We start from the raw sequence: 24,159 nt of genomic DNA, 5'->3' as shown, positions 1-24,159 counted from the left end.
AAAAAAATGACTATTTAAAAAAAAACTACTCAGATTCTATACACATTCTGGTTGGCGAGTGTTTTTGCTTTACCTTTAAAAGAAATTAGCTGCTAGCAATGGTAGTCCAATAGTGCATTATCGGCATGCCTTGGATAAGAAAAACCACTGACTTCTGTTCAGCGGATCACAGGCAAATCAAAGGCCTTGACTCCACATGAAAGGACTGATGAATGTTTACTTGTATGGTATAAAGCCAAAACAGAATGTATACATACATGTATATTTGTAATGATTCCTCGAAAAAATTATCACAGCACAGAAAGGTATATGCACAGCACAGCTACAACGGGCACTTAACAAAGCAACACTGACTAGTGAGCAACCAAATTGTGGCACTGGCCCGGGAGGGGTTGGGAAATATGCACATGTGTGTGCACACATGCTGGTCTCAGGATGAAATGGTGCTGAATTGCTCAGTTCTTACCTTCTCAGAAGATATGGGGTGAAATCTAAACTTGAAAAAATAATCAAAAAATAGCCACATGATCCTATTTGTAGAAACATGAAGGAAGTATCAAAAGAAGCTTCAAAAGAAGACTGAGATCCCCCAAGGGAAGAAAACCTGGAGTACAGAACACGGCGAGGTACAGGAAAGATTTCCAGGAGAGTGTCTGCTAAGAGGTGCTGGGCACAGTGGGGCAGGGCAGCCTGCCCTGCCTGGGGGCGAGGGAGGGCGGGGAACGCTTCCCCCACTCACCTGCACAGTGACCATCTGACGTCTCTCCGTCCACTACCCAAGGGTCCTTCCCTTGCTCCAATAAGGAGATCATGTTGGGCTTAGAAATTGAGAGCCCTGTTGACGGGAGAAGAAAAACGAGACAGACAGATGTACAAATAGGCTAAGCTGTTCCAGAACTCCAGTTCAATCTCTTGGTCTTGGGCAAGAAAAGACATTTTTAGAGAAAGGGCCAAAGAATGGAACGATGCTGTATGGAGGGTGAAAAGCTTTAAGCGCCATTACCTAGGGACTCAGACACGCCCACTCAGGCCTCGACCCCTAAGCTGCTAAATCAAAAACCACAGTGGTTCTGAACTTTAATGGCCATCAGAATTAACTGGCAGGTTCGTTAAGACCCAAACTCTTGGGCTTCTTCCCAGAGTTTTCTGATTCTGTAGGTCTAGAGTAGGAGCCTATATTTTCAGTTTATCCCAAACTGACACTGCTGTTCCCAATTATCGCTTGTCAACAAAAGGAACTACTCATTTCTAATTTGATCAAACTATTTCAAATCATTTCCTGGGAACAGGAAATAGAAATTCAGCTAAGTGTTTAAGATGCCCTAGGTATTCCCAATGAAGGAAGCAAAAACACCCCAGAGGGAAGATTTTGGAGATGGGACAGATATCCTTACCAAGCCATACCAAGTTCCTGTAGTTCTCCAACATGACTTCCCTATATAAATCCTTCTGAGATGGGTCCAGCCATTCCCACTCCTCTTGGGAAAAATCCAGAGCCACATCCCTGAAGGTCACCAAACCCTGAAATTAAAAAACACACATTCTTGTTTACCATGTGGTTCTGGCAGAAAAGATGAATTCTGCCAGAGGTCAAATCTTTACAGAAAATAATTACTGTGGAACCAGTACAAGAGCAGGTTTGTCAAGTGGTTGGAGAGAAAGAAGTACTAGAAATACATGCACTTCTTGAAAATATTATACCTTTGTGAATGAGAAAAAATAAAGACGGAAGAAATTGAGCTTACAGCACAAGACATGAGTGTGTAAGACATGCCACAAGGGCTGCTTTATGCTACATACACTCAGTACCAAGAAATTCTAAACACAGACGTCTTTTATATTCCCTAGGCTGAGATAATGGCCACGGTCAGGTGGTAAAGGAAGACCTTGAATTGGGCTTTAACAAAAGGGTGTAACCATAAATTTAGGGCCTCTATATACGCGAAGAACTCTCCAAGAATGTATCCTGGAATGAAGGATCTGTGGAGGGCCTCCATGGTGGCCTATGAGTGAAGTCTCTGCACTGCCATCTATATAGCCCTTGGCCATGGCCTGAGTTCAATCCCCAGCAAGGAGCTGGCCCACAGGGCGCAGCAGACCTCTCCTGTCTTCCTGCTGCTCCTCTCAGCAGTGGGTTTCAGTGGATCTGCCTCTTCCGTCCCCACTCTGTCTCTGGTCATCACCCCCACCCCACACCTCTGGCCTATACCCTAGCTCTTCTACGCAGAAATAAATAAAATCTTTAAAAGTAAATAAATAAAACATCAAATAGTTACTCGAATAGTAGAAATATGGATCAATGTGGCAAAAGGAAAGAAGCCCCAGCACTTCGCAGGGTGTGTGACTCCGTGTGCATCTCAGCGCTCCCCTGGGCCTGGAGCTGACCTGACCAGGCTGTATCCTGTCACCTGCACTGAGAGCTCCTGCCCCCACCCTGCTTTCAGTTGGGTTCAGTCATACCTAAGAGTTGGGGCAGAAGCACATGAGGAACAACATCCACCCCCAGCTTCCCCACAGCAGCACCCCCGTGTGGCCTCTGTCCTTCAGTCAAAGGTCCCCATGCCCCTGAGGGTCCTCTCACTCAGACAGCTCTGATTCCAGTAGGGTAAGGACCTGAACAGAGCCCAAGACGCAGCTCTTTTGTAAACAGCTGCCCTTTGAGTCTCACAAACATTCTGATTCAATGTACTTCTAGAAATGACCAGAATGCACAAAAGCCCCACAAGGTAACTCTACAGTTCCGCCCCAATAAGCTCTCCCCACCCATGATGTATCATATTCTGTCTCTCAAAACACAACCAACAAGCTCCTGCCCTGTTCTCACTCTTGAATTCCTCGCCCTATTTTTTAAAAACTTTTTAGTAAAAGATTTACTAAAAAAAGCAAAACAAGGCCCTCCCTGGTGGCGCAGCGGGTTAAAGCACTACACTGAGAGACTAAAGCCACTTCCGCATGAGTTCGATCCCTGCCTGCCCCGGAGGTGACCACATGGCGTGGCAGACCTCTCCTGACCTGCCCGCTGTTCCCCTCAGCAGTGTACTTCCTGGATCTGCCTGTTCTGCTTCCCGCTCTGTCTCTGGTGAATCCTCTCACCCTCCGCATCTCTGGCCTGTACCCCAGTTCTGTACGAATAAATAAATAAATCTTAAAAAAAAAAAAGCAAAACAAAACAAAAAAACTGGTACCCCAGTTCTTGTGTACATAAATCTTTTTAAAAAATAGAGTTCGGGCCTTCCCTGGTGGCTCAGTGGGTTAAAGCACAGCACTAAGAAGCTAAAGCCACTTCAGTGAGAGTTAGACCCTTGCCACAGAGGTGACCCACATGGCGCGGCAGACCTCTCCTGACCTGTTTACTGTTCCCCACAGCATTGTACTTCATCAGTCGGCCTGTTCTGCTCCCCACTCTGCCTCTGATCAATCCTCTCACTGCACCTGCACCTCTGGCCTGTACCCCAGTTGTGTATGCATAAATAAATAAATCTTTAAAAAAAAATAGAGTTCTGTTCCACCACAATTGGAACACAGCCATGAGTAAAAAGGATACTAAATGCGGGCCCTCCATGGTAGCACAGCAGGTTAAAGAACTACACTAAGAAGCTTAAGCCAATTCCGCATGAGTTCGATCCCCGCCTGCCCTGGAGGTGACCAAATGGCGCAGCAGACCCTTCCTGACCTGCCCGCTGCTCCCCTCAGCAGTGTACTTTGTCAATCTACCTGTTCTGCTCCCCACTCTCTCTGGTGAATCCTCTCACCCTGCGCATCTCTAGCCTGTACCCCAGTTCTGTATGAATAAATTTTTTTTTAAAAAAGGATACTAAATGTCTTGTAGAAGGATGATGAGAACAAAAGTGCAGAGAAAGAAATGGCAAGAGTGTTCATGAAACTGATCCACAAACTTCTGATAAAAGATGCAGAATTTCTGGAAACAAAGTGAGAACATAGACTTCCCTGGGACGCGACTTTACAAAGTCCAACAGCCATTCCTCCTTCCTTCTTCAATGCTCCCGTTTGGAGAATAAAATCCTGAGATGAGAAAATAAAGAAAAAAATGGCAGACCCGCCCTAGGTTGCTGACTTGAGACTCATAAAGACAGAACTATTACCCCTTTCTGGTACCCAGAAGCTCCATGCCCCCTCCAAGATCTGAGAAAAAGGCCAAAGTTGACCTTCACCCCTGAGTCCTGACTGGTATTAAGATATGTAGCTTGAACTCGATCAAATCTAAAGTTCAACCAATGGTAACTATGGCAGTTTATCATAAGGCCCCAGCAGACCTCTCCTGTCCTGCCTGCTGCTCTCCTCAGCACTGTCTTTCAGTAGCTCTGCCTGTTCTGCTCCCCACTCTGTCTCTGGTGAACTCTCTCACCCCTGTACCTGTGGCTGGTACCCCAGCTCTAAAATACATAAATAAATAAAATAAATCTTTTTGTTTAAAAAAAGGCTAACTCAGGCCCTCCCTGGTGGTACAATGGATTAAAGGGCAGCTATCACAGCCACTGCAGCACAAGTTCAATCCCCAGCCAGGGAGGTGACCCACATGGCGTAGCAGACCTCTCTTGACCCACCCGCTGCTCTCCTCAGCAGTGTATTTCAGTACATGCGCCTGTTCTGTCCTCCACTCTATCTCTGATGAATCCTCTTACCCCCTGTTCCTCTGGCCTCTATTCCAGTTTTGTATTTATAAGTAAATAAATCTTTAAAAAAAAATAAAGGCCAACTCAAAGTCTTAAGAGTCAAACTGCAGTGTGACTAAAAACTCTCCTTTCAAGGACAGGAAATTTTCCACATAACCTGAGGAATGAATGCTGTATATTTCTCAAAGAAGCAAAGTCAGATGGCAGCTATTACTTTCACAGAAAGGCAGCTAGAAGCAAATATTCACAAATTGTAATACCAAACTGATAACAACCCATATAACCTGAAATAAGTTCCTCCTCCTCTGAGGACTGACATTTCCTTAATCTGAAAATGGGATGGTTGTGTTTGAACTATAATTTAGATGCACAATCCCCTAATTCTGGGCTACTCTGGACAAACCAATTCTAAGAAAGCTATTTCCTCAGAGCAGTGCAACTTGAAACTGTCCATAAAAGGCTTTGCAACCTGAAAAGTGAATCAATGAAGTCTTCTCCACATCCTGTACCTATAAGCAGCATCTGCGTAAAGAAAAAAGAAGAAAGTCTTTTAAGTTTCTATTTTTAACAGTTATGTATGCCTTTGGGTGTTGTTTTCTGGGTATGAGATAAGCCATCAATCTCTGAAGAAGGTAATGGAAAAGATTTGGGCTATTTTTTAAAAATGTATTTATGTTTGCATACAAGAAATGGGGCACAGACAGAGGTACACAGGATGGGGCACAAGGGGAGAGAAGAGTGGGGAGCAGGACACAAAGATCCACTGAAACACACTGCTGAGGGGAGCAGCAGGCCAGACAGGAGAGGTCCCCTGTGCCATGTGGATCACCTCCCTGGCCGGGAATCGAACTTGAGTTGCAGTGGCTGAGGACTGCTACACAGTGCTACACCCTAAACTCTTGCACCACCAGAGAGGGCCCAGATGTGGACTTTCTAGAGCATGCTGACCCCATGCTCATCTGCTTCCTCCCCTCCTCTAAGACCCTGGGCAAGTCACTACATCTCGCAGAAACTTTCTTTCCTCACTGGCAAGACTGCACAAGCCAACCCCTGGCATAGTGAAGTGCCACCCTTGCTGCTACACACACTCTTGGAAAGGAAACGAGGATATTTTTATTCATTGAGAAAGTTAGAATCAAAAACTTAGTTCACTTGGTACATCAGAAAAAGCGCCAGGGCTCAGGCTCCCTCAGCACCAAACAAGGAAGAGTTCTGACAAGGGCAGAGCTAACGCTGCAACTCCCTGGAGAGGAAGACTGGGGCTCAGGTTGGGCTTTTCTCCTCCATAGCCGCCATTGTGAGGATGACCTCACTACCCTGTCTTTAGACTGCATGTGATGCCACTGAAGGCAAAAAGCCAGACTAAGTTCCCACATCCAGAAGGGTCCCAGTGCAGGGTCAAAGGCAACTAACTCTCTCCAACATTTTCAAACTGAGGGCTCCCATATATCACTTCCACAGTGTGGGAAAGGACAAAGGAGCTGAATAATTAAAAACAAGGATTCTGGAGCCTGGGCTAACGTTCAGTTTCTGTCACTTCCTAACTTTGTGAATTTGGGCAAACAGCTGTAATCGCTCCGGCTTCACAATCACAAAGTAGTCCCACACCATCAAGTGTCAGTCTCATGTACACACACATTCTGACCCAATCACACAGATGTGATGTCACACGCAGCTGTGATGTCACACACTCTAACCCAATCACACAGCTGTGATATCACAGATCTACATGTCTGAGCCTTAGCAGAGATGACGCAACTACTCTGCGTCATATACTCAAAAAGTCACACACCCTGTCACGATTACACAAAATGACACCTGCGGAGACGGATGGTCCTGGTCACACAATCTGCTGTCACACACACTGAAACGCAACTGCACCTGCAGACAGCTGGTCCAACAATCACACACTGACCACTCAATGTCACACCTGCATCGCCTATCCGGTTACACACAGTGACGTTACTGTCTCCCAGGCAGGCCCCGCCTGGACTCCGTCCCCGTCCCTGCCGGCCCCTGCCTAAGACTGGCCCTCCGGTGCTCCGGTTCTCGCGGGTAGCCAGGCCCAACTTACCTCACGGCTCCGTGGGTTCTGGAATCCGGCCCAGCGCCCTGAGAGCCGCGACTTCTCCTCCCAGAACCCCCCGCGGGGCGAGGCGGGGCGGGGCGGGGCGGGGGGGACCTGAGGTGAGAGGGTGAGTGTTCCGGGGGGGAACATACAACAAACGGATCTGGACCAGCCACTCAGCTTTTATTTCCAATCGCGCGAACCACAAGCCCCAGAATGCTTTGTGCCGCGGCCGCTTTTTCAGAACTACACTTCCCAGAAGCCTCCGAGTCGCGCCTGCGCCCCTAGCAGCGGGAGCAGTGGCGTGGGTCTGAGAGTGCCGCCTGCGACCACCGGTAAACCTGGACACGCAATGACCTTAGGCGACTGTGTGTGCGAAAATGAAGTTGCGTATGGATGTGCCTATGATTGAATGCTCGGGTGGCGTTTTGTGGGTGATCGCCGTTGCTCAACGTCCCTTGTGTGATGATGGATTATGTCATTGCAATGAGCTTCTGTATTTTAAATCATGTCCTGTGATCGCAGTTAGTTGTGTGACAGATTCTGCGTCTGTCTCCTAAGAATATGAGTTGTGTGCGCGGGAAGTGGCGGAATTTAGGCGTGACGACTTCTGTAACTGGCTTCTTACTCCGCAGTAGTTCACATATGACAAACAAACAGTAGGGCTTGCCTTGTTTCCGTGCTTACTTTTAGTGCAAGAGAAAGGATTAGGGGAAGAACAGAATTGCAAACAGAATTAAGCTCCAAAACTTTGGAACTTGAAATTACAGCTGTTGGTGAGTTGTTGGCAGAATCATTTGTCTGCGGGTCTCCCCTGCACTCACTCTCAAGGGTCAGTTAGGGCTGGTGGTATGGGATCTCCTGGAGTACATAGTTTACAGGGCACCTGGCATGCTGGTTGTGTAAATGGGTGGTCTTCAGGCAAAGGGGAGGGCCCAGTTCCCTGCCTTATCCAAGGGAGGGTGGAGCTGAGCTAGGAGGAGACTGGAGAAGGATGGAGCGCCAAAAGCGCATGTAGAGGCACATGGAGCAGAGACACGTGAAGAAACTGCATTTGCTTCTTGGTTTTGGACTGGTTGAAACAGACTGGGTGAGAAACCTGTGGGAAGATTAGCTATGGCAGTATTTTTTTTTTAAGGTTTATTTATTTATGCATACAGAGCTGGTGTACAGGCCAGAGATATTGGGGCTGTGAGAGGATTCACCAGAGGAGCAGAACAGGCAGATTAACGAAGGACACTGCTGAGGGGAGCAGTGGGTGGGTCAGGAGTAGTCTTCCATGCCATGTGGATCACCTCCAGGGCTGGAATCCAACTTGCACTGAAGTGGTAGATGCTAGCTCACAGAGTGCTACACCCTAAACTGTTGCACCACCAGGGAGGGCCCTATTCTCAATCTTTTAATAGAGACCCTCAAAGACCAAAAGTTTAATTCCATTATTTGTTTAAATATTTTTATGTATTTGTTTTTGCGTAGAAGAACTGGGGTGTAGTCCAGAGGTGAGGGAGATAAAAGGATTCACCAGAGACAAAGTAGGGAGAACAGGTGGATTTCCTGAAATACACTGCTGAGGGGAGCAGCAGGCAAGATAGGAGAGGTCTGATGCACCATGTGGGTCACCTCCAGGGCAGGGATCTAACTCACACTGAAGGGGCTGTGGGTAGCTTGCAGTGCTGCGTCCTAACCCTTGTGCTACCAGGGAGGACCCATCATTCTTGTTTTGTATGCTCTTAAATTTGACACCCATAGTCGAGTAAGTAGAGAGATAAATAGCTTGAACACTACACAAACCAACCTCATTGGCACCTGCTGGTCTGTCTTCATGGCAGTTTTCATTCCAGGCAGTAAGATGTCATCTTGAGGGCAGTGATCACTCTTATGGGCCTGTGCTAGGAAACACAACTAGTCAACTTACAAAAAATGGTTTGTTGGTTTGTCTCTTTAAAATGGGAGGGGCTATAAAATTGGGAGGGGCAATTCTGTCCTATTGTTACAGGTCCATCCTACTGTTCTTGGAAGATAAGCAAATGACCATCTTGACACAGCTCAGGGAGGATTTCATATCCATGACTAAGGAATAACTGTTAATAGCATTCACAGTGGCCTTCCTTGGTGGCACAGCAGGTTGGGAGCCACCACTGCAAGCTGCCCTGGAGGTGACCCACTGGCACAGCAGACCTCCCCTCTCTTCCCTGCTTTTCCCCTCAGCAGTGGACTTTGTTGACCTGTCTGTTCTGCTCCCCACTCTGTCTCTGGTGAAACCTCTCTCCAGCCCTGTACTGCTGGCGTGTACCTCAGTTCTGTATGCATAAATAAATAAATCTTCAAACAAAAAACAAAACAATTCATAATGAACCCAAATCAGGCCTGGGCTGTCAAGAACATAAATGAAATGGGGGAACTGAAAAAGAAAGATGGGGATGGGGCACACAATGTGGAGAGAGAATCAGGCTGAGAGGCTCTGTCGATAAAGCAAATATATATGTTATAATAAAACAAAACAGTATAACAGCAAATCGTAATGTTAATCATGAGGACATGGAATATTCATTCATTTAATGTATTTCTCCCATTTTTGTCAAATGTGCTCTGCTTCTTTGGGGAACAAATTATTAAGAAAATATTATCTCTTCCTGCTTTTCAACTGCCATGTCTTAAACTGTTTATTATTGTATCTACAAGCTCTTAGATGGACACTAGGATCTGAGCAGCATAAAGATGATGTATGAAGTTTATGCACATACTTTTCTTTCTATAGACTCCCTGCAGATAATGATGTAAAAAGGTGTTATGTTGATTACATTCATTTCTTTTTCTTAAACTATGAATTCATTGACCTACAAAAAGGTAAGCAATATGGCTAAAATCCGTTCTACAAAAAATAATAAAGATAATTATGAAAATGAGTGGACCAATGATAAAGTAGAAAACCTTTACTTAATATTTACTTTGATAGGAACAGTTCTAAGCACTTTACAGTTATTATTTCATTTAACCCTCACAACAAACCAATACATACAGCAAGATTATATGTAATGATACACAAGAAGTAAAATGCCATTAAAATATGTTAGGTTTAAAAAAAATACATAACCAATAAACAATAATCTGATAATAATGGTTATCTTCAGGGTGGGGCTGGAATTTGGGTTAATAAAAAGGAAGAAAACAGGTTACAATGTGAAAAAGTAGATAAATTTAGCAATTAGAATAAATGCTTTAAAAGTAAACCAAGCAACCAGAAATAAATGTTGGGTCGTATTAATCAGGGAAGAATCTATAACTGCAAAATCTTAGATACATCCATCACACAAATAATAAATCCATTTTCAAAAGTGAGTAAATGTCATTAGAAATAATATAAATTTATAGTCACTAAAACGGCAACTATATTTCTTGGCAGCGAGAGCACAACATGGAAACCATGATGACTTCTTTAAAACCAAAGTCTAGTAGGATCTGCTCTTCCGACTGGAGAGTATTTATCTCTAGCTGACAAGATTAAAATAATTAAAATAAGCCTTCACTTTTGTTTCTGGTTTTTGGCTTTTGTTTTACAATAACAGAAATAGGTGGAATGAAACAAAAAGACAAACACTGACTTTAAAAACAAAGTTATGAGTCTACAAGGAATCCCCAAATAAAATCACACAATTTAAACCATGTGCTATTGGTGTAAGTACAAATATAGAGAACAAAAAAGGCAGCCTAAAACACATGCAAATATAAATAAGCAATTACCAAGAAGGTAGAAAATAATCATGAGCAAGGAATTACTTAACAACTTTCATTAGTATAAGTGTAATTCAGAATTTGAATTCATAAGGCAGAGTGAAATATACTTGTATAAAAAATGTTGAGAAACAACAGTGAAAGACAGTAACTATCAAACAGTAATTCTGTTTAAAATAATAGAAAGGTGACAAGAGCTTTCACTGTTGGGACTCATCAGCATGAACTCCCTGGTGACGAATGAGATCAGAGCCGCTGCTGAAGGCCTTCCCACAGTCCTTGCAGTTATAGGGCTTCTCACCACTATGGATTCTTAGGTGCCGAGTGAGGTTTGAGCATTTATTAAAGGCCTTTCCACATTCGCTACATTCATAAGGCTTTTCATCTGTATGAATTCGCTGATGTTGAAAAAGTTGGGAGTTCTGAGTGAAGGCCTTTCCACATTCAAGACATTCAAAGGGTTTCTCTCCAGCATGAATCCGCTGATGCTGTCGAAGTTGGGAGCTCTGAGTAAAGGCCTTCCCGCACTCCTTACACTCATAGGGCTTCTCGCCAGTGTGGATCCGCTGATGATTGGTAAGCGCTGAGCCACTGCTGAAGGCCTTCCCGCAGGCCTTGCATTCGTAGGGTTTCTCACCGGTGTGGATTCTCTGATGCTGAACAAGTTTTGAACTCTGTGTAAAAGCTTTGCCACACTCCTTACATTCATAGGGCTTCTCACCTGTATGAATTCTCACATGTTGAAACAGCTGTGAGCTCTTAGTGAAGGCCTTCCCACAGACTTTACATTTGTAAGGTTTTTCACCAGTGTGAATTCTCTGGTGGTCAATAAGATTTGAGCAGTAACTAAAGGCCTTCCCACACTCCTTACATTCATAAGGTTTCTTACCAGTGTGAATTCTCTGATGTTGAGAAAGGTATGAGCTACAACTGAAAGCCTTCCCACACTCCTTACATTCAAAGGGTTTTTCACCAGTGTGGATTTTTTGATGTCGAGTAACATGTGAGCCACAACTAAAGAATTTCCCACACTCCTTACATTCATAAGATTTTTCACCAATATGCAGTCTCTGATGTTGAATAAGCTGTGAATTCTGACTAAAGACCTTCCCACACTTCTTACATTCATAAGGCTTCTCTTCATTATTCATTATTTGACGTAGAGTGAACAATGTATGTGGAATATATGTGGGCATGTACTCATGTGTGAATATCTCTTGGCTGAAATGCACGTTTGGATATCCCAGCTGTCTTTCAAAGTGGTTTCCATAGTCCAAAACATCCCGAAAACTGGAGTACTCAAAGCCTTGCTTCGTAAGTCCCATTATTTCCCTCTGGCATGATTCAATTTCATAAACTTCCTTCTTTAGAGACAGTAACTTGTTTTCACACATTGATTCCAGATCTGAAAAAGAAATGGTAAAAATCTTATTCCCCATTGTAAATATCAAACTGTTATAATAAACACAATATTGAAGGAAAAACATTATCTGTTTAATGTGAAAAAAAAGTATAAAATGGACAGAAATTAATGAGATATAAAGCAGGAAGCAGAGGCAGGAGATTATGAAACTAGAAAATCCCAAGGAGGAGCCTCCCTGGTGGTGTGGGGTTAAGCCTAGCACTAGTAAGCTCCCCACAGCCACTTCAGCAAGAGTTCAATCCCCAACCAGGGAGCTGACCCCCATGGAGCAGACCTCTTCTGTCCCGCCTGCTGCTCCCCTCAGCAGTTTGTTTTAGTAGATCCGCCTGTTCTGCTCCCCACTATGTCTCTGATGAATTCTCTCACCTACCACACCTCTGACCTGTACCCTGAGCTTGTATGTATAAATAAATAAATAAATCTTTAAAAAATAAAATAGAATATGGGCAAAGTTTTTTTTGGAGAAGAAATGAAAGATACTTTCTACTGGAAATTAAGAGGTATGTGGAGAAGAGTAATAGGAAGAGTAGTGAGGAAGGAATACAACAGGCATGTGTAAGATGATGCTAAAAGGTCTCAGGTACTGTTTCTTCCCTCATCAGCTCAGTTTTTAATGGGAAAGGCCTGCTCCCCTCCATCCGTTCTCACCTGAACACAGGCCTCTTGTCAGTTCCCTGCCGAGCATCCAGGGCTCTTTTCCTTGTTCCAGTAAGGAGATCACTTGAGGCTTAGGAATGCAAAATCCTGCTCCAAGAGAAGATATGGAACATGGTTATGCTGTAGGCAGATAGAGCCAGCGGAAAGATCCAGTCCGTTGATGATCAAAGACGAGACGTTACAACAGAAACAGCCAAAGAAAGGTAAGAGAAAGCTTCAGTACCAGCCAAATGCCTACTTTCTAATCTTCCTTTTCATTTCAGCTCACATCATTCATTGGCAAACAGGGAATAGAAATTCAGCAGGGAACACAAACAGCAGCTGAGAAAGTCACGGAGGAAGCAGCAGACATTCCAGAGAAGTCTAAATTACTGAGACTGGCGCCCTTACCCACGGAGACCAGGTTGCTATAGTTCTCCAACATCACATCTCTGTACAGGGCTCTCTGCACAGGGTCCAGGCATTCCCACTCCTCCTGGGAGAGGTCTAGTGACACATCACTGAATACCACTGATGCCTGAAACATTAAACATGTGGATTACTTGCATAATAAAGGGAATGCTTTAGGGCCTCCATGGTGGTCTAGGTTTACCCTCAGTACTATCGCTGCTAAGGCCTGAGTTCAATCCCCAGCCGGAGAGCTGACCCACATGGCACAGCAGACCCCTCCTTTCTCCCCACTGCTCCCCTCAGCAGTGTACTTTGGTCAATCTGCCTGTTCTGCTCCCCTATCTCTGGTGAGTCACCTTTCCCCCACCCCCTTCACTGCACCTCTGGCAGGCACCCTAGCTCTTGTATGCATAAATACATAAAATAAATCTTAAAAAATATATGGGATAAACTCCCCTGAATTGGCTAAAAGAGAGGAGGGTGTCTGCCTCATCAATGGTAGTTTACCCTTAGGACTTAATGCTTAAAGAATAAGTTCCTGTTAACACATTCTTTAGTGATTATTTGTCGGATACCAGAATTTTCTACAGTAAAGATAAACAGGGTAAGATTTAAAAGATTTTCTGAGTTCTGACAGTATGATCTCATTTATGAACTTGCTGATGCCACTGCAATCATCCACCATCCTATCTTTACTTCTGAAATAAAATTGGTGATTCATATAGAAATTCTGTATTTCCTATTCAACCTTAAAATGGACTTCTCTCTGGGCTGTTCTAACACAGCTCTAGAAATTTCTCTGCTTCAGCTACCAACCCTGCAATCTTCCAAGCTGCATAAACCAGATTTTGCAACAACCTAACACAGGCAGCTATCAACGCCACTGGCCATCCTATTTTACTAGAGAATTCCAGCTGTAGAGGTAATGTAGGCTTGTCCATGTTTATTTCCAGGTAAGCATTCATACCTCCACCTCATTCAATCAAGGTCCAGCTAGGACAAGTCTACAAATTTACTCGTTTGTTTTAAAAGACAGTATCATAGTCCATGTAGAGGGCTGAAAACTTATTGTCCTAAATGACAATAATACTGCTGGGTCAAGAAAAGAGGGGTATGTAAGGTGTGTGATTATCTGGCTAGAATGAATAGGGATCAGAAACCTGAAGGGGGACCCCATTAGTTATAAATGTCAGGAAAATGAAAGCAAATGTTCACAAGCCCTTTCAATTTGGTGAGTGGTGGTGGTGGTTCTGTTCTTATTGCTGGTTTTTTTTTTTTTTTTTGAAGATTTATTTATTTATGCCTATAAGAACTGGGGTATAGGCCAGAGGTATGGGGGAGAGAGGACTCACCAGAACAGGTAGATCTACTGAAATACACTGCTGAGGGGAGTAGCGGGAGGCGCAGGGGGTGGGTGGGGTGTTTGCTGCGCCATGTGGGTCACCTCCCTGGTGGGGATCAAACTCGTGCTGCAGTGGCTGGGGATAACTTCTTAGTGCTGTGCAATAACCCTCTGTGCCACCATGGAGGGCCCGCTGTTTTGTTGGTAGGATGATGTACCCACTCACCTGAGCCATAGTTTCCTGTAGGGCAGCAGGTGATCAGTCCTCTCTGGGGCTGCTTCCCTAAAAAAACGCAGAGTTCTGAGAAGGCAGGCTTGAAGAAGCAAAGAAATGGTCTAGAAATCACAGTGGTCTTACCACCCATAGGTTAATGAGTAAAACCTATTTCATTCCCCTCAGTTTAGATCCTAATGATCTTATATTGTGAAACCAAGTCCCACTTAATCTATGAAGAAGGAACAATAGAACTAAAATAACATTTTGCAGTCTCTAATAAATCGATGACTCTATACAGTACCCATCAATGTTGGCTAACATTGAAAAAGTGAAAACCAGATATAATATGTGTCCTACGGAAATCACATATTATTACCTATGAAATAACCTTGACCAAAACAACAAAAAGTGATTTTGATTAAGCTTCTAGACCTTAATCCAGTCTACCAATTTTTAGGAAACAAATAACAGGTAAACCAGATATTAATTAAGAATTCAGCCTTAAAGCTAGTGGGTGAGATCTGTTTACTGTATACTCAATGTTGGTAATTTGTGGCTTAACTCCTGTTAAATATATACTGAAGCTAAATATATGCATCATCTATGACCCTAATATTTCACTCCTGGGGGTATAGCCAACAGAAATGAATTCATACTTGCACCAAGACAAAGACCAGAATGCTCATGGGGGGTCCCCCGGGTGGCGCAGCGGGTTAAAGCACAGCCCTGTGAAGCTGTCACAGCCACTGCAGCACGAGTTCACTCCCTGGCCAGGGAGCTGACTCACAGGGCGCAGCGTAACTCTCTTGACCCGCCCGCTGCTCCCCTCAGCAGTGTATTTCAATACAGCTACTTGTTCTGCTCCCCACTCTGTCTCTAGTAAATCCTCTCACCCCCCACACATCTGGCCTGTACCCCAGTTCTGCATGCATAAAGAAATATTTTTTTTTTTTTAAAAGAATGCTTATGGGTAGCCTCGTTTATAATAGTGGCAGTGCAAAAACAATTCAGATGCCAATCACTAGGGGAATAGATAAACTATAGTATACTCACACAAAGGAATTTTAAATAGTAATGATGAATCATGAAATAACATGGATGAAACATACCTATACACAAATATAACATGTAAAACATAATGTTGAGCAAAAGTAGTTAAGCACAAAAGTGGCATGTATGATTCTATTGACAAAAAATTCAACAATACAAAAAATTAACGTATGGCTACAGAAAAGAGAATAGTGGGTATCTTTGGAAGAGTAAGTGGATGGAACAATAATTGGGCCCCTAAAATCCTATTTCCCGACCTGATTTCATTTCTAGTTAAAATAATATATGCTCACTTTTGTAAAATACATCAAAAAATACCTTAATTTCTGTATTTTAAAAAAGATTCATTTATTTATACATACAGAACTGGGGAATAGCCCAGAGGTGTGGAGGAGTGAGAGGATTCCCCAAAGATATAGCAGAGAGCAGAACAGGCAGATTGACTCACTACGCTGCTGAGGGGAGCAGCAGGCGGGTCAGGAGAGGTCTGCTGTACCACATGGGTCACTCCCTGGCTGGGGATCAAACGCATGCTGCAGTGGCTGCTATGGCTTCATAGTTTTGTGCTCTGATCCACTGTAACACCAGGGAAAGCCCAATTTCCATGTTTTAAAGTGTATACTACACTTTATTCTTTTTTTTTCAAGGATTTATTTTATGCATACAAGAATATGCATACAAGAACTGGGGTACAGGTTAGAGGTGGGGGGGGCGGTGAGAAGATTCACCAGAATCAGAGTGGGATTAATAGGCAGATGGACTGAAACACACTACTGAGGGGAGCAACAGAGAGGACAGGAGAGGTCTACTGGGCCATGTGGGTCAGCTCTCAGGTCGGGAATCGAACTCGTACAGCAGTGGCTTTGAATAACTTCATAGTGCTGTGAAGCAGTGTGTGAGATTGGAGAGGTCTGCTGTGCCATGTGAGTCAGCTCCAGGGCCAGGGGTTGAACCTGCACGGAAGACAGCTGCAGCCAGCGTGCAGTGCTGCACTTCAACCCATTGTGCCACCAGAGAGGGCTGTATGTTATACTTTTAAAGACACATGATATACCGTTATTTCAACAGATACATCAAAAATTAAAATAACAGGGCCTCCCTTGTGGCACAGGGGTTAAATCTTAGTATCATCAAGTTATCACCAGCTACTGCAGTAAGAGTTTCATCCCTGGCCAGGGAGCTGACCCACATGGCACAGCAGACTTTTCCTGTCTCCCCGCTGCTCCCTTCAGCAGTGTATTTCAGTAGATCGCATGTTCTACTCCCCAATCTGTCTCTGGTGAGTTCTCTTACCCCCACATTCCTGGCCTACATCCCAGTTCTAGTATGTGTAAGTAAGTTAAACAAAATTAAAGTATCAAGTGACCAAATATTGGTGAGAATACAAGATGATTACAGCTATAAATTATTGGTAAGAATTTAACTAATATAATCATATTGAAAATGTTTAACATTACCTTGGAATTTTGAAGATACAAACATATCTTATATTCCAGCAATAATACCATTTCTTTATGTTTATACTCTGTAAAGCATATATATGTATATCAGAATACTTATAAAAGTATGTTTAGAGCAGCTCTTTTTAAAGGATCCGAAAATGAGGAGGGGTAAGAGGAGCTGCCTATAACAGCAAGGCTGAACCTAAAAAACGTAACTGCGCAGAAGCACAGCTCGGCCCCTCCCTGTTGGCACAGCGGGTTAAAGCGCAGCACTATGAAGCTATTGCAGCCACTGCCATGTGACTTCAATCCCCGGCCACATAGCACAGGAGACCTCTCCTGACCAGCCCGCTGGTCCCCTCAGCAGTGTATTCCAGTAGATCTGTTCTAGCCACACACACAATGCCACAAAAAGTTACAAGGTCACGTTCACATCCTCACGGTCTGGTAGCTCAGCACACTCAGCAAACATACCACAATCTGTCAGCTAACATAATCTGGCTCTCTACAGTGTCCCGACACAGCCACACAAAATCACACAGTGCCAATCCCCCCACGAGGACACAGTCACACCTACGCCACGTCACAGTCACACACCATTCACGAGGAAATCCAAAATCACACCTGCACGTAGAGTTCCGCGCATGGTCAGTCACAAGGAGGCGGCCACCGCCGGGCACCCACTCACACCTGCTCTCGGAGCCCAACAAGGTAACGTAAGGTCACAGTCACAGTCCACACATGGAATCTCACACTTCTTGCCTCCTCCCTCCGTCCGACGAACGCACAAAGGCGCGACGCTTCGGACCCGCCCGGACGGGCCCTTCAGACCCCGGTGACGCAGCTGCGGAGCCCGATCGTGACCCCAGGACCCAGGCCTCTCACCTTGCACTTCTTCCCTGGAGGCCGAGGGTCCCGCAGGCGAGCGAACGGCGACCCTGCGCCCGCCGGGGCCTCTGGGAAATGTAGTCCCTCCAGCAAGATGACGCACTGCCTCCGGTTTCGTGCCAGTGCCCAGCTTGGGCCAAGCCGACACCCCTGCTCTCCTCTCTGAAATGCTGCCAAGAATCTGCGAGATCCAGAGGCACTCTCGCATTTGGGCTCCCACACAATTCAGGTGCAACATCCTGGAGAAGGCTTTCTCGAAACTTTACAGCCCAGGGAGCCGTGCCATGAAAAATTAAAAAAAGGTCGCTGGGTCCACGCTGGAAGTTGATTAGAGTCGTAAGGACTTCTGGGAAATGTAGTCTAGCGCCTCAAAGAGAAACCTGCCCAAGTAGATTGTTCTAGATGAGTTTCTACACTGAGCTTGTCCACAGTGAGGGGCTGGGCGTCCGCTTAGAGCTAGGAGGATTTGTAACCTTCTTTGAGACTCTGAGTATCTTGGTATTCACTGCGTAAAACCCAATATTTTTATTTGTTTGTCACTGGTGCTTATTAGCTTGATCCTGTTCATGGGAATTTAGGTTGTTTTCAGACTTTTATTGTTGTGAACCACATGTGAACTGACCTAACTATACTTGTAAGTTACCTGCAATGTGTCAAAAGCCAGTCTACATCAAAGCCACTCATGTATCCATAAAACACGTAATCTCACCTGCTGACGCTGATACAATCCTGAGATCATAGTGCATGGGAATATGACAGATCACAAAACATGAATTATTTTCCAAAGTGATTGCAAACAGTTAACGTCCCATCATCAAAGTATAATTTGCTCCACAATTGCCAGACTAATTTTGTCAAACAAATTGAATAAAATCTTTATTACATATCCCTGGTAAATAATCAAGTTGAAAATCTCTTCATACGTTTAATGGCCCAGAAGATTCCTTTTCTATAAAGTGATGGTTCAAGTCTCATCTATATGTAGTGAGTTTATTATGTTTTACTTAATTAGGATCAGTTTCTGCCACCGATTGATCATTGGTAGTCCTGTATTCTAAGTTTGTCTGTCTCACTTTGTAACTTGTCATTTCATTCTTAATCATTTGATGAACAAAGTCCTTATTTTAATATATGAAGCTTACTAATTTTACATATTTAATGCTTTTGTGTTCCTTTTAAGAAATCTTTTCAGGATGCACAGCAGTATCACGAAATGTACCGCCCCTGGCCAGGGTCTCTCTCCCTTATTTGCCTTGGCATTCAGGGTCACTTCTGCTCCCCAACCCCACCCCAACCACTGCTACAGAATGAGCCCCACAGGCTCTCTGTTCCCCTCAGCAGTGTATTTCAGTATATCTTCCTGTTCTGCTCCCCACTCTGACTCTGGTGAGTCTTCTCACCTCACACACCCTTGGCATGCACCCCAGTTCTTGTATGCATAAATCTTTAAAAAACAAATCTTTAAATAAATAAATAAAATAGGGACTATATTAATATTGCTGTGAAAACAGTATTAGCTAATAACTACAAACACACATTTTCTTTCCTTTTTAGTGAAATTTTACTATGGAATTTTTGAGCAAATAATACAAGAAGAGAGAAATATATAATCATCCTACTGCAACATTTGCCAACATTCTGTTACCCTTGTTTCACCTATCACCTCTCCTCAATTTAATCATTTTGCTCATCAATATCTCCCTAAGAATCTCTAAAAGTTTGAACTTTTAAACATAACCATATTACCAACAAAATAAACAGTAATTCTTAGACTGCTGATATATGTGTGTTCGCTACTACCACAGATTTTCCTAAGACCAGATTTGGGGAAAAAAAGGAAAGCTGTATCAACAGTGTTCAGGCCTCTAACTGGTCCTATTTTAAGCTGAATCTCAAAGTGGGACAAGACAGACACAAAGGCACCCAGTATGCCACGCTAATGTCGTGCATTAACACCTTAAAACACCTAATTTCACCTGCTGGCACTGATGCAACCTTTGCAGTTGTACAGGAAACCCCTTACCTTTCTTTGTCAGGTAGAGGAACTTCCTGGAACAGGCAATATTTAAGCTGAGTTTTAAGAATGTTTAGAAGTCCATCAGTGAAAGGAATTGTGTCTTTGTATCGCCCACTTACAGCCAGAACCCAAAGGGGGGATATAGGGAGATAGGTTTAGCTGCTTCAGAATGTTCCATGTAAAATTCAAGGGAAGTCAGAGACTAGAGTTAAGATTTCCTTTACATCGTAAAGATATCGTAACTATTTGGATTTTAAATTTCAAATACATGAAAATAGTTGTTTCACTTACACATTGGCTGCATTAAAGACTTGCTATCTGTTATTACTGCTGACTCCTTTTGTTTCAAAATTTGAGGCTAAGAGAGAGAAACAGGGATTGATGTCTCCACTCCTGGCACCAGGCTCCGGGGAGACACTTCCTCTGGTTTCACTCAGGAGGGGACTGGAATACCCAAGTCTGCCCCATAAGCGGACTGGGAGGCCCATCCTTACTTCTCTGTCTTGCTGGGTGTTTTCTCCCAGCAGTGGACTCAGATCCAAAACTTTCCACCCTCTGTACCCTCCTGACTTCTGCTCTCATATCCCAGTGTTTTCTCAGACGTGTTATGAGACGTCTGACTGTAGGCCTCGGTGATTTTCCCTCTCTGGTTCTCCTCTTTCAGGGTGTTTTTTTCCCAGTTGGTAACTGATCTCAGCATTGTGCCAAACAGAGCGCCGGATCCCATCCAGCTCCAACCAGTCCGGGGCCTCCCTTAGACTCGGGCACGCCCTCCACTCTTGCTGACAATTCCCGCATTGCTTTAAAAAAACCACCGGAGATCTGTTCCCACGGCTGTACGGAATGGACACGCCCCCATGATGGCGGCCCGTATCAGAAGCTCGACTGGGCGCAGCCACGTTCTCTAGTCGACCGCGTCTCGTACGGAAAAGGCACGGGGCCAATAACGGTGCTGCGGCAGCGGCTTCCAAGTTAGTGGCGAGCATGCGCGGTGGCAGTAGCCCGAAGGGGCGGGGCTAGGGGCCGGGCCGGAAGTGAAGGCGGGGGTCCTGAAACCTTTCGCCGCCAGTGTCTGAAGCATCTCCATATGATAATCCCGAGGGATCTCTGAGGTGACTTTCTTGTGTCTCGATTAGGGGTCCTATGGGTTCAGTGATGTTGGATTTGGAGTCAAGGAGGGGGCGGTGTCTGACGTCCCTTAGTGGGGCGGGGGGCGGTACCTGTAGGTGATCAGGGGTGGGCCTCGGTCCTTGTTGCAGGTCTTATTGATTTGTGGACTGGCTGAGGGAAGTCAGAGTCCATGACAGGATCTGTCCAATGACAACGTTGGTGGTAGCTGCGGTGGGTCATGGAATGTGATGAACTTGCTTCCTAAGCATTCAGAAACTTTGGGGTGTGTCGCGTCGTTGTTTAAATCTTAGTGGGGGTTTTTTGGTCAGTTTTCTTTTTCCTCCTGTGATCCATGAGTGAGTTAGAAGCCGTCCCTCTTTCAAATAACATCTGTGGGTAACTCTCGAGTTAGAAAATTGCTGCATGGCCTAATTCAGATCTTTGGAAATGTCTCATCTTTTACACAGAAGGGTGTGTTCTGTATTGTATTACTGAATTTACTTTTTTATATTACACTGGGTATTTTTTACTGCGTAATTAAAGAGAAAGGTAAACTCAGTGTAAAGATTTGTCCACTTGTCCTGTCGTCTATCAGGTTCTGCTTTAGATATGTAACCTTTTTTCTTTAATCATAAATGGTCACCACTAATTTTTAGAAGAACTCACTTTCCCAAATGCTTTCCAGCACTGGATATTCTGTGTGTGTCTGTGAAGCTTTTACAGTTCTGACAAAAAAAAAAAAAAATGTATCTATTGTTTCAGTGCATTTTTTCTGTTAATAAAATAGGAACCTTTTGGACCGAATGCCACCTAATTCTTTTTTCTATGAATTTTCATAGCCTTTCTTTTTGGTCCTGGGCTTTTGTTTTTGCTATTGATTGCTAGGGTTTTTTTTAACATTAGGGAAAACTTAAGCATTGAAAGTTTTTCTACATGTCTTTATGTTGGTTTTTGAGGGATAGTCTAGCACTTTCTTAGGAAATATCTAGTTAGAAATGTATTGTTTTTCTGTATTGTTTTTGGATTTTTCTCACATTTAGTAAAATCTCTTACCCCCCCACCAAAATGTTATATACTTCTAAAATTTATTTTAATATTCATTGAAGCTTTAAAAATAATATACTGAAATGTTTAGCCCTGCTGGAGTTCAGTCTAGTACAGCGTGTGATTGGGCTGTAGCTTGCTTTGGTCCAGGTGGGTGGCCAGTAATGTGACCACCATTTATGCAGTGAGTGTCTTGTGGCACTTCTGTTACATAAATAAATGTGTTTTACTGACATTATTTCATAGTGTATATAATGGTGTGTGATAATTGCTGACATGTATGCTGTTTCTTGTGTGGCAGAGAGGTGCTGAATACTATATACCCAGCATCTTATTTAATTTTCATAACTCCATAAGGTAGGAACTTTCATTCTCACTTTCAAAGGTAAAACTGAAATATCTTCCTCAAAGCCAAAAGACAGTAAAATAGCAGGTCTTCATTAATGTCACTCCATATACTGTTTTTTTTCCCCACATTTTACTACAACTATCATAGTTTGTATTAAACTTTGTATTTTCAAACGTTGGGTCCTGAACCAGCAGCAACAGCATGACCTAGGCACTCACTGGAAATGCAAACTTTGAAGTTGGTTATGTTCTGAGTGTTTGTGTCCCCTGAAATTCTTACATTAAAATCCTAACCTCTAGAAGTGTAACAATGAAGGTAGGGATTTGGGATGTAATTTTTTGAAAAAGCTTAGAGCTCCCTTCACCCAAAGTCAGTGAGAAGGCTGACAATAAACCAGGAGAGGCTTTCCTGCTGGTACTTTATCTTGGACTTCCCAGTCTCTACAAGGGGAAGTGACATTTTTGTCATTTTTAAGATGCCCAGTCTGTGCTGTTTTGGTTTAGCAGCCATGAGAGGTAAACACAGACCCTGCTCTTGTACTAATGATTCAGAAACTGTGGAGTGAGGCTGTGAATTTTGAACCATAGTTTAGCAAGTCCTGCAGAGATTCAAATGCACACCCTTTGAGGACCACTGCTCTACAGTGCCTGGCTTTGGGGTGTATATGTGGTGATGCTGGAATGACTAACCACGTGGACATTGTCTTACCAGGTTTCTTGGTGCCTTTGGCAGCGCCTTAGCCAGAACTTCCTCCAGACTGCAGCCGACCTCTCCCAGCAACTCTGCTTGACGTCCACGCTCTAGGCTCCTGGAACAGTAAAGGCTGAATACCAGTAGGACTGCACCAGCTAACTGGGCATCTTCCCAGAAATCCCAGTCATGGCTCCAGAGGAAAATGGTTCATGTGAGGTGAGGAGAAGTTGTTGGGGTGGGAATTTGTCCTGGGAGTAGATATCTCTGATCTGTCACCAGAATCTTCAGGGCGGTGGCTGAGGACCACCGAAAGCAGCCAGAGACTCTTGGACCATGCTGAAACATTTAGATTATTTCTGCCAGCAATGAGCAGCAAACACATGGTTTCTTTTTTTTTATGCACACAGAATTGGGGTACATGCCAGAGGTGCAGGGGGTGAGAGGATTCACCAGTGACAGAGTGGGGAACAGAACAGGTGGATCTACTGAAATCCACTGCTGAGGGGAGCAGCAGGCAGGTCAGGAGAGGTCTGCCGTACCACATGGATCAACTCCCTGGCTGGGACTCAACTCATGCTACAGTGGCTGAGATAGTTTCATGATGCTGTGCTTTTAACCTGCTGCACTACCAGGGAGGACCCCAAACACATGGTTTCTATCTTGACATCCATTGTGTGACAGTGGAGAAGTGGAATGTCCAGGAAAGCTGTCCTTTATTTTGCCAACTTACTATGTTAACCTTTTAGTTGAGAATAAAATTCCTGGTTAGAAATCACTTTCATGCAGGATTTTAAACATAATTGTTTCAACTTCCTAAACTGATTCCTCCCATGGGAATGTTTTCTCTAATTTTGGTTCTGAAATTTGTGTTTTCAGATGTTGGTTTTTCTTTATTATTATTATTTTTTAAGATTTATTTATGCATATAAGAACTGGAATATGGGCCAGAGGTGAGGGGGGTGAGAAGACTCACCAGAGACAGTGGGGAGCAGAAAAGGGAGATCTACTGAAAGTCACTGCTGAGGGGAGCAGCAAGTGAAATGAGAGAGGTCTGCTGTTGTTTGTGGGTCAGCTTCCTGGTTGGGGATCAAACTCATGCTACA

General features: G+C 44.0%; 3 protein-coding genes and 1 long non-coding RNA gene across 7 annotated transcripts in view; 1 reads left to right on the top strand and 3 right to left on the bottom strand.

The window, feature by feature from the left end:
• The window catches only part of ZNF527 (zinc finger protein 527), a 5,476-nt gene extending 4,008 nt beyond the window's left edge, over positions 1–1,468 (bottom strand). The window contains 2 exon segments of the mRNA XM_012730522.1: positions 740–835; positions 1,405–1,468. Coding sequence (XP_012585976.1) covers positions 740–835; positions 1,405–1,468 — 160 coding nt within the window.
• A 2,478-nt stretch (positions 1,469–3,946) lies between these two features.
• Positions 3,947–6,796, bottom strand: LOC105854179. Its single transcript, XR_001145880.1, has 3 exons — positions 6,709–6,796; positions 5,104–5,156; positions 3,947–4,023 (listed from the first exon to the last, which is right to left on the bottom strand). It is a non-coding gene; the product is annotated as an uncharacterized LOC105854179 (long non-coding RNA).
• Positions 6,797–9,650: 2,854 nt separating this feature from the next.
• On the bottom strand, positions 9,651–23,092 carry ZNF383 (zinc finger protein 383). 4 transcript variants are annotated; one of them, XM_012730536.1, is made up of 5 exons: positions 23,072–23,092; positions 14,473–14,529; positions 12,905–13,031; positions 12,506–12,601; positions 9,651–11,839 (listed from the first exon to the last, which is right to left on the bottom strand). In XM_012730536.1, the coding sequence occupies exons 2-5, from the start codon at positions 14,479–14,481 to the stop codon at positions 10,635–10,637; spliced, it is 1,437 nt and encodes a 478-aa protein (XP_012585990.1). In that variant the 5' UTR covers positions 14,482–14,529; positions 23,072–23,092; the 3' UTR covers positions 9,651–10,634. The 4 variants fall into 4 exon arrangements, with proteins under 4 accessions (XP_012585990.1, XP_012585988.1, XP_012585987.1 ...); XM_012730534.1 differs by lacking the exon at positions 23,072–23,092 and adding an exon at positions 17,841–18,111; XM_012730533.1 differs by lacking the exon at positions 23,072–23,092 and adding an exon at positions 17,580–17,807.
• The window catches only part of LOC101637719 (zinc finger protein 585A), a 10,311-nt gene continuing 7,041 nt past the window's right edge, over positions 20,890–24,159 (top strand). The window contains exons 1-2 of the mRNA XM_012730506.1: positions 20,890–20,972; positions 23,075–23,272. Coding sequence (XP_012585960.1) covers positions 23,243–23,272 — 30 coding nt within the window. The 5' untranslated portion in view covers positions 20,890–20,972; positions 23,075–23,242. The remainder of the gene's footprint in view (positions 20,973–23,074; positions 23,273–24,159) is intronic.

The sequence above is a fragment of the Condylura cristata genome, unplaced genomic scaffold (genome assembly GCF_000260355.1).
Source record: "Condylura cristata isolate star-nosed mole 26May11 unplaced genomic scaffold, ConCri1.0 scaffold00028, whole genome shotgun sequence".
NCBI lineage: Eukaryota > Metazoa > Chordata > Mammalia > Eulipotyphla > Talpidae > Condylura > Condylura cristata.
The sequence above is the reverse complement of the archived record's forward strand: the minus strand, read 5'-3'. Positions and strand labels throughout refer to the sequence as shown.